General features: G+C 41.8%; 1 protein-coding gene across 1 annotated transcript in view; it reads left to right on the top strand.

Moving 5' to 3' along the window:
• Positions 1-200: 200 nt before the first annotated feature.
• Positions 201-10,097, top strand: part of LOC148332846 (uncharacterized) — a 15,663-nt gene continuing 5,766 nt past the window's right edge. Inside the window, exons 1-17 of the mRNA XM_088303481.1 lie at positions 201-318; positions 1,616-1,690; positions 2,823-2,861; positions 2,932-2,994; positions 5,231-5,284; positions 5,387-5,422; positions 5,500-5,523; positions 6,970-7,023; positions 7,098-7,151; positions 7,225-7,257; positions 7,889-7,945; positions 8,026-8,079; positions 8,225-8,278; positions 9,278-9,331; positions 9,400-9,453; positions 9,807-9,860; positions 9,944-9,997. Of these exons, the coding sequence (XP_088159607.1) occupies positions 232-318; positions 1,616-1,690; positions 2,823-2,861; positions 2,932-2,994; positions 5,231-5,284; positions 5,387-5,422; positions 5,500-5,523; positions 6,970-7,023; positions 7,098-7,151; positions 7,225-7,257; positions 7,889-7,945; positions 8,026-8,079; positions 8,225-8,278; positions 9,278-9,331; positions 9,400-9,453; positions 9,807-9,860; positions 9,944-9,997 (900 nt within the window). The 5' untranslated portion in view covers positions 201-231. The remainder of the gene's footprint in view (positions 319-1,615; positions 1,691-2,822; positions 2,862-2,931; positions 2,995-5,230; positions 5,285-5,386; positions 5,423-5,499; positions 5,524-6,969; positions 7,024-7,097; positions 7,152-7,224; positions 7,258-7,888; positions 7,946-8,025; positions 8,080-8,224; positions 8,279-9,277; positions 9,332-9,399; positions 9,454-9,806; positions 9,861-9,943; positions 9,998-10,097) is intronic.

Raw genomic sequence — 10,097 nt, 5'->3', positions numbered from 1 at the left:
AAAGTATACAGAGGTCTGTGTAATTCCACTCCATCCCGTTTCAGGCACACTCCTTGTCCTCCTCCTCTCCTGGAAAGATGAACAAACAGGAGCTCCTCCCAGCCTCCATTCATGGAGGTGGGCAGAAATAGGTCTGGCTTGGGCGGGGGCGAGAGCGGGCGCCGGGGTCCAGCAGGTGGCCCGTTCTTGAGCAATCTGATCAAATCTGAGAAAAAGGGGACTCGTGGTGTGATGGTCAGTCCCGGGAAGACCATGGATCTGTCCAGGACCTGCCAACTGCTCCTTCTGCTGCAAACGCTTCTCGTCGCCTCAGCTCAGGTGATGCAAATATCCGCTTCTACCGAACGTAATAACGTTACAGAGAAATGTTGTTGTAATTCTCGGCATGGAAATGGACCGGAGCACAATGCCAAGTATGAACTGTTGATTCTGTCTTTTGTTTGAGACTTGGTGGAAGTCGCAAGGTTATTTTGTTCTAACCACACACAAAAAAAAATGGTTTGTTGAATTTTACTTTACTTTTATTCCATTTGCACCCAGATGCGTATTTTAAGTAGAATCTGGAACCAGATGTTTTCTTTTTTTGAGCAACTGCTTAACAAAATAAATGTAAAAAAAAAAAAAAAAAGTTTCTGACTAACTACACAATTGGCTGTGCCTCGTTTTTTGCTCTAAGCAGGTCCACAAGTTGAGTCTTGGTCTTGAGACATGCTGAAGCAAAATGTGTTTCAGAATGCACTTACTTTGTCAAGTTAGAAACAATCGTGTTGCGATGCAGCGTTCGGTTGGGTCGAGTGAGAGAGCAGCTGCCAAATGGGGAAAGATGAAGCAGCATGTGGCTCACCCCATCCAATGTCATTTATGCCAAATAATAGCCAACAATTGCATGCTTGTGTGATTGTGAGGCTTTTCAAATTGTGCCAAGTGGGACAAGAGCTGCTGTCTTACTCACAGGACGTTGAGTACTGCATCCTGTGCCTTTGCTCTGCGCAATTTCGATGCTTCCTTCCAATACATATGCCATAGAAATGTTTGCCACAAAAATTGCGGCTTGAAAAGTGGAATTATCGAAAGACAAAAAGGCCGATGCTATTCGATGCGAGTTACGACCTTCATAAGTGTTGTAAAATTGCTGTTGTTGACTTTGTAATGCTTGGTTTCAAGTATTTCTATGTACACACACGCACGTGAGGGATGAGAGCCGATCCCAGCTGTCTTTGGGCAGCAGGCAGGGTACACCCTTGAACTGGTTGCCAGCCGAACGATCGCAGGGCACACATAGACGAATACGCATTCGCCGCTTACACTCACAACTAGGGACAATTTCAGTCAACCGACCATGCAAAAAAAATAAAATAAAATATATACGTATTAATGTTGTGGCATAACTGAATAGTGTTCACACTCTACATTCTATATATTTGTATGCATGCATATATACGAGCGTTGATGTGGCATTATCAAATGTGCGAGCCGTACCAGCGCGTTGACATCACAATCACTAATCCCAGCGCACGACGACCGACTGACCTCTGATCAGCCAAACAAAGAGCGCCTGTATGGCGCGTACATGCTCAATGATGACTCTATTTTTTTTTTTCAATTTGTTCTGCAGAGGGGCCCGGTGGGTCCAAGAGGCCCCCCGGGACCACCCGGAATTGCCGGCGTGCCCGGCGTGGACGGCATTGATGTGAGTTTTGGCGCCGTATTAGACGTTTGCAACGTTCTGCTGAGGAAACACGAGCACGGTGCATGCCAATGAAAAGCTGCTTGGAACAGCCTCAAAGCCGCTTATCCTTTCAAACCTCTTAAACTTGCTTTCCATGAGTGGATGTTTTTGTGAGAGTGTATACGTGTATTATCTATAAAAGTTGATGTGGATCCATCAAACGGTGTTCAGGGGCTGAATATTTCGGTAATGAACAAAGCGACTGATCCTAAAATGGCCGCTTCAAAATCAAAATGGCAAACTTCTTCGGAATGTCTTCCAAATTTCATGATGCAAAGTGAAACTGGTTTTGGGGTCTAACATTGCTCACTTTAACTCTAGTTGAGCACAGGTGAGCCTAAAATGGCAATTTCAAAACAAAATGGCAGCGAATGTCTTTTTGGATTTGCTTTCCTGAGACTTTTTTGATGGACACATCCACCCAAAAATTTGCTGCTATGCAAAACTGGCTTCAGAGGCTCCGTTTTCACCATTTCACTTGGCCACATTGATATTGCGAATAGTCAGACCTTCCGAAAAGTAGTTTCGTGATTAATCGCCAACTAACCGATGATCACGTTATTCGAGAATTGATCACTTGTTTAAAGAGCTCAGAATTTCAAGGTTTCAACAGAAAGCAGACAGTTTCTTGCTGTATTGAATCAAAATGTACAAACATTTGCTCTTACTGTGGAAACAACATTTTGGCCTATTTTCTGATATGTGATGGACCAAACCCGTAATGGGATCATAAAAATAATGCTAGTGAATCTTCTGCAAAGTCAGTTTCAAATGTTTTTTTTTTTTTTTTAATGGATGTGCATTAAAACATGATTTGAAAAAAAAAATATGATTATATCAACAAAATTGATGATTAAAATCATGGTGAGTTGCTGCCCTGGTACTGTAGTTTGCCTTTGGAAAAAAATCTAAATTAGTCTAAAGTAGGAAATTTCAGACAAAAAGGCTGACTTCCTGTGAATGCATGCGGCTTCTTGAAACTTTTTTTGTGGGTCCACTCATAAGCGCGACGCCGACCAAATTTCATGTTGCATCATCAAACTGGCCCCGATTTTCAAATCAATTTCAACCAGGCCACTTTTTTTGTTTTCAGGGCGAGAGAGGGGTGGACTCCAAAGTCAACGGGGGGCCGGTGAGTGACCACACACACACACACACACACGCACACACACACGCTAAGGTGTTGTACTGCTTTTTTGTAGGGTCCTGCCGGTGGAAACGGCAAAATGGGAGCTCCTGGAGCCGCAGGACTTCCGGGAGCGGACGTAAGTGGAATGACAACAGAACATCAAAGACGGAACGAGGCGCGATAAGACGAGATTCACTAATACTGTAGCGGTTCACATGTAGTCGAATGGTCGCGGCGCGCCGCTGTAACTGATTGGCGACGGGTTGCGGGCGTGGCCGGGTGAGCTGAGCCAACAATCGTAAACCTCAAATTGGCTAAGAAAAATTTATTAACTTTGTAATAACAATATATTGGCAAAAATTACAGAGGGGAGATTGAACATTTTCTATTTTTTTGTTTAAATATTTGAAAAATGACCATAAGTAAATGATTTTATTTGTTGCATGAATTTACCCGCCTAAATTAATATGCATTTGTTCATCTGTAGTTTGCATGTATTTTCCCCTCATTTTTGATCTATTGTAAATAAAAATAAATAAAGCAAAATAAATGTTTGAATACACATTCATATTTTTAATTAATAATTGGTTCATTAATTATAATAAAAAGGTATTAATTTGTATTTATTTTATATGAATCAAACTCGTACCTGTCAATTAGTTAAACACTTTCAAATTGGTTCACTCAAAAAGATTTATTTTGTCTTGATGTTTCTACTTAAAATGGTTTATTCTAAACATTCAACTAAAACAATTGGAAAATTTTTTAGTAAATAATCCTTACATTAATTGTATTTAAATTAATCTTAATAGCAGTTTAAAAAAATAGCAGGTTATTATTATTATTTTTTTTTTTAGTATTAAAAGTATAAAAGAAACACTGTGGTTTCTGCTTTTAAAACAAATCTGTCCAATTTAAGAGCCCAAAAGTGAGCGCCAACGAAGCTCCAGGATAAGCAGTCGAGAAGGTTTCGTGCGCCCTGGTGGCTTCCGGATGGAAACAGGGCTCTTTTTGTGCGGAATGGCGACGGGGGGGCTTTGGGGGACGGAGCAGAATGGAGCCAGTGTGTCGTGCGGCGATGCGCTTCTGTTACCTGTCTACTCGGGCTTCTGTTGCAACAGAAAACGAGGAGGAGGAGTGGATGGAAGTCGACTTCATACCAGGATTCGGCAATCTGTTTGGGCCAAGCACCCTCTCGTAATACTAAAAAGAGTTGAAAATAACTCCCATGTGTACCCTCAAATTCCTTTTTTATTTTTTTTATTTTTTTTTAGTAATATCAGAAACTCGTAAAGAACAAGACAAAATACATATATGGGCATCAGCAGCCTTTACAAGTACCAGATACACTGAAATAAGACGTGTAAAGGTCTACTTGCTTATGCCAACTTATTTATATGAAATGTCTTTTGAAGGAAAAACTAAAATATATTCAATTGGGCATATCAGATTGATGTTTTTATTCATCACAATCATAAAAAAAGTTTCTACTTGGCTCCAGGCCAAATAGGGACAAGTCAGTCATCATTTTTGCGGTACAGAAAACGGACCCTCAGTTGGACAACTGTTGGTTTAGTTTATACTTGATTTTAAGCTACTTTGGTACGTTTTGTAAATTAGCCTCAGTGGTTATCAGACGCTAACTGCCTGTTAACTGAGGCTAACTTAGACTTGGCAAATTTATACAGATTTAAGATGCTGCAGGCTAGCAAGAAAACTCTTACCCAAGTTACATGATGATGGGACACTAACTGCCTGGGTGAGTTATAGATTACTGAGTCTAATATAGCGCTAGCATAGAGGGCTCATGATGAACAGAAGACGCTAGAGGCTAGCTAGCTGCTCATTTTGATGCTAACTTACAAAACTGAGATGACATTTTAGCACATACTATATGATTGTAAGATGCTAGCCATTTAATGATTCAATCCATAAGACGTATATATACGTTTTCAAAATTGTTGTCCCCGCCTCCCAAAGACGTATTTATACGTCTTAGCCTTTTGCGTCAGAGCTCCATCTTTTTAAAGCTTTAGAACACAATATTCCTAGGCCTTGCAAAATCAGTCAAAAGCCACAAAAAAAAACGCTGTGATTGAGGCGTTTCCTCTTGCAAAAATGGCTGGGGATAAATGAGTTCATCATTTGTAGTCAGCAAAATAATGTCATTAAAAAGGCACTAAAGAGCTGCTAATTTAAAGTTAATTGAGCATAATTAGGAGTTAATTGGCAAAATTCTAAGGTTAGAACCTGTTATTTGCCAACATCTAGGGGCTAACTTTGTCTCACTTAGCTTCAAGTTTTATACTTAGAAGATGCTAACGTCTCGCTAACTCGTAACTATCTGTCAGCGCAATTCCCTTCTTGTGCAGGGACCCGTGGGACCTCCCGGAGATCGAGGTTTAGTGGGCGTAAAAGGACCAAAAGTGAGTTGATTATGCATCAAGTGTGATCCTATTCAACCAGAGAAACATTCTTGTGCTTCACCGGCTGAATATTGGAAACATTTCTCGTGATCTTGTCCTCAGGGGGATGCTGGACCAGCAGGCCCAGCCGGCCAGCCCGTAAGAACACGTGTTGTTGTTCGTCTTCATGTTTGTGAGTTTCTTTCTGTAAGTGAAGGATGTGTGGCCTCTTGCAGGGGCTGGGACCAGACGGCTTGGATGTGAGTACCACCAGAACATTTTTTTTGTTTTTTTGGGGTTTTTTTGTAATTCTCCCAAAAAAAAAACAAAAAAAAGTACAGTTTTACTTCCTTTAGGTGACTACTTCCCTGCCCCAAAAAGTATCATTCTTTATATAATAGGACTTGTTTTGAATTGTTCTTTTTTTTTTAAATGCAACATTTTCACAACAAAAATAAAATATCTGGAAAATGCAAGATTTTTTTCACAGAAAAAAATCCTTATTTGTTTTCAAGAACTTCATCACTTTTCTTCTTAAAAATATTATTTTGGGGTGTAGAATCTCATCTGCTGCCTGTTTTTTTAAACTGAAAAATATGACCTTTCATCCGGTGAAGAAAAATCTGAAATTTTTCCTCAAAAGATTGTTTTTTCACAGATAAAAAACACATTTCGAGTGGAATAAAATGACTTTTTTCTGCTCCTCACAAATAGGACATTTGTCTTTTCCTGTAATGTTGTTCTTTCCATTTAAAAACATCTCCATCATTTTCGCTGGTTTAATTCTATTTTTTTGAAAGATTTTTTTTTATATATAAATCACATGACCAGTCACTGATGGTGTAGTGGTGCACTCGCCTGACTTTTGTGCGGGCAGCGTGGGATCGGTCCGCTCTCAGCGACGGTGTCAATGTCTGCCCTGCGACTGGCTGGCGACCACTTCAGGGTGGGGTGCGCCTTTCGACGGAAGTCAGCTGGCGTAGGCTCCAGCGACCCCGTGACCCTGTACAAGACAAGGACACATAAATCAAAGGATCTTTTTTGGGAATAATGTTTTAACTCAAAACAAGTGACTTTTTGAAAAAAGGATGTTTTATATCTGGAAAGGTTCTGACATTCTTACAATTTGACACTTTTTTTTAACATAAGTTAAAATATGAAGTATTATTGTAACTTTATACATCCATCCATCCATCCATTATCTGAGCCACTTTTCTTGAGAAGGGTCGCGGGGCATGCTGGAGCCTATCCCAGCTGTCTTCGGGCAGTAGGCGGGCGGGGGGACACCCTGAGCTGGTTGCCAGCCAATCACAGGGCACACTGCGACAAACAACCACTTGCGCTCACACTCACACAATTTAGAGTGTCCAATCAACCTGTCGTGCATGTTTTTTGGAATGTGGGAGGAAACCGGAGTACCCGGAGAAAACCCACGCAGGCAACGGGGAGAACATACAAAGTCAGCACAGGAAGGCCGGAGCCATAATCAAACCCACGACTTCTGCACTGTGAGGCCATCCTGCTCACCAGTTGTCCACCGTGCTGCTTATTATCACATTAGTACAAAGTAAAAAAATAAAAATAAAAAAATCCCTGAAAACAATTTAGACCTTCTTCCCCCCCCCCCTTTTTTTTTAATTAAAATGTTTTGTTTTTTTCTATTAAAAAACCAAAACTCCTGGGTTTATTTTGTATGAATTGACCAGGGCATCCCGGGAACCGACGGCCTCTCAGGAGAAATGGGCAAAGCGGGCCCCCCTGTGAGTAACCACATGACATGGTGACCGCTAATTGATGTCTAACCGATATTAATTGAAGCTACGTGTTGCCGCAGGGGGCCAGAGGCAAGAGGGGCCAAGTGGGCGCTACGGGAGCCGTGGGACCTCGGGTAAATTCAACTCAAGACGCTGCCACCGCTTGTTTGTTGGTGCCAACATTTGACCAAAATGTATTTTTTACAGGGTCCTCCGGGAGTTTATCAGGGTCAAGAACTGGTGAGTTTCACACCAGAACACTTGTTGGAAACATTCAGTCCAACAAGTGTGCGATCAATGTCATCAGATGACAAAATTGTCTGTTGTATAAATCGGCATTTTTGCCCCTGAGTAATATGCACGTTATTGTATTAAACGGGAGCTCTGACACAAAGGACTGGATTCTAGAACGGTGGTGGAGCAGAATCTTTGTGTGCGTGTTGTTTTGTGTTCAGATTATGAGAGCAGAGCTAAAGTGTTGAACGCCCAACTTCCTGTATTTCTGATAAGTCTAACCAAAATGATGTTGTTGAAAGATAATGGTCACTTACCGTTAACAGAAGCTAACCTGAACAAAAGTATCAAATGAAACTAGCCACAAAGCCAACGCTAACTGAGGCTAACTTTGTCGGACAACAATTATGCAGCCGTGTGATACAAAGTTGCTGCTCACACACAAATGAACTGAGGCTAACCTAGGTTGAACAAGCAAGAGGACATGGTTGTTTACGCATATTAGAAGCTAATTTACTTTACTTAGTCTGAGAAAAAGTCAACTGTGACTGTCTCAGCATCGGGTAAGACCATTTGATGCTCGTGAACTCATTTTGCTATCAGATGCTAACTGGCGACTAACTTGTTGTTGTTTTAGTGCCCAAGTGCTTGTCCAGCTGGACTGTCAGGACACTCTGGACTGCCTGGCATGAAAGTACGTTTACATCTTCTACAGGGGGGGGTAACCCAAAGAAAATGTTCTTTTGGGTCCATGTCGTCATTTTCTGTGCGCAGGGTCACAAGGGTGTGAAGGGTGAGTCAGGAGAGCCCGGTCTACAAGGACACAAGGTGATATCCCCGTACTTTATCTTTACGTAAAACCCCACACAACCAATCAAGTTTGTCCCTTGTTTGCTTTAATAATAATAATAATAATATTGAATACAAATCAAATTTCGATAGTAGTTTTCTGAATGGTCAAAGATGCTTTCAGGGAGAGGAGGGCGAACAAGGACCTCAGGGAGACGTCGGATCTCAAGGACTTCCGGTAAGAGACCTCCATATCCAGACCATCTTCAGACTGGCTCCATACTTGATCTATTTCAGTTGATAAGTCAACGGGTGAAACAGCGCCCTCTAGTGTACAAAAATGTGCTACCCTAAAGTCTGTTTTAATCCACGTAAATGGAGAATCCATCCATCCATCATCCGAATCGCTTACACACAAATATTCTTCCTTCTTACCAAAATCTTTGCTCGTGAACTTAATTAAATATATGAAAAGAACATTTATGAATAATCAGCCATCCTTTATCCAAGCCTCTTCTCCTCACGAGGATCGGCGGCTGGCGGGAGCCTCTCCGAGCCGTCTTCGGTCAGCAGACAGGGGACACCCAGAACTGGTTGCCAGCCAATCGTATAGCACGCAAAGACAAACAACCATCCGCGCTCCCAATCATATATCAGTGAATACCGTGCTTGACGTCTGGCTGTCACAATGTCACAAAATCACACTCTCTTCTTATTCATATGGAAAAATGAAATTGTGATTTCACAATGAACTAACTTTGTGTTAATTGAGGCCAATTTGGGGTGCGTTCAGAAACCGACTCTGACGCTCTAACCTGACTCTGAACGTGTTGTATTCGAAGAGGCAGAGCCCGCTTCCCTGCCATGAATTTCCAAACACACCTTATGCCGTAAACCAATCAGGATCTCAGGCTTGAACTCTTTCCAGCTGAGGTTCACTTCTGAGGAAAATTTGACCTGATACGAAATTTGCAGTCATCAAGGCTATAAAACGCTGACTAGTTGCAAACTTAGTTTACTGATGGCATCTTAGTCTCAGCAAATTTACGTCTATAAGATGCTAACTAGCTATAACTTAGCGCTAACAGTGGCCAACATCATTTTAGCAAACGATTTTGCCATAAATGGGTAAAATACAAACATGTATGTAGAACATTATGTAACGTCACAACAACTGCATGGGATTGACTTATCAATATTTGGTTTTAGCTAACGCATGCTAATGTGCTACTTCCAGGGCCCGGCCGGAGCCAAGGGCCTGGCGGGAATCGTGGGGGCCAAAGGTGAAAGGGTAAGACACTCAATTACCATTAGACTTGCAGACTTTGTCCCACTTATGACCAAGACGACGCCAAACAGGGACCCCGAGGGAAGTTGGGGGACACGGGACCTCAAGGCCAACAGGGAGCTCCGGTGAGTTCCGCCGGCCCATTTTCTTTACATCCTTATGAGATACGGAACCTCAGGCATGATGTCGGAGGAAAAAGAAAACAAAAATACTACGACAACAAAACAACATCACATATCGCAGTTTATTTGCAGATGTGCAAATTCAAATTCATATTTTGGAGCCTAAAATTTGTGCGTGTGTTGTTCGTATATTGGTGTAGCCAAAAGTTTAGCCCCGCCTGCCGCAATCCCCACACAATGTCATATTAAGCCCACAAATTAATATATTATTATGACATGATATTAAACCCACAAATGAGTATTTTTTTCTCCGTTCTGCAAGCATATTAACAAATTTCTACGATCCCAAAATTTAGGGGGACTACGGCCAAAGAGGAGCTATCGGAGAGACCGGACCCAGCGGGGTGCAGGTCAGAACTTTGTGTCCCATTGTGTTGAATGTGCACCACCCCTGTTATTGTTCGCTTTAAATGTGGTCTTGGTTTCTTTGCAGGGTGAGCGAGGTCCTTCCGGAATCAGAGGACCACCAGGACCAAAGGGAGAAGCTGTGAGAACTCGTTTCCAACTTAGCGTTGATAACTTGGTCTGAAAAAACTATTTGGTTTTAAAAATGCCAACTTGATGTTAACTCCGCATCATTTGAGGCT

The sequence above is a fragment of the Idiotropiscis lumnitzeri genome, chromosome 8 (genome assembly GCF_059441095.1).
Source record: "Idiotropiscis lumnitzeri isolate Australia: NSW breed Sydney's pygmy pipehorse chromosome 8, RoL_Ilum_1.0, whole genome shotgun sequence".
In the NCBI taxonomy this organism is placed as follows: Eukaryota; Metazoa; Chordata; class Actinopteri; order Syngnathiformes; family Syngnathidae; genus Idiotropiscis; species Idiotropiscis lumnitzeri.
This window is presented reverse-complemented; position numbering and strand designations above follow the sequence as displayed.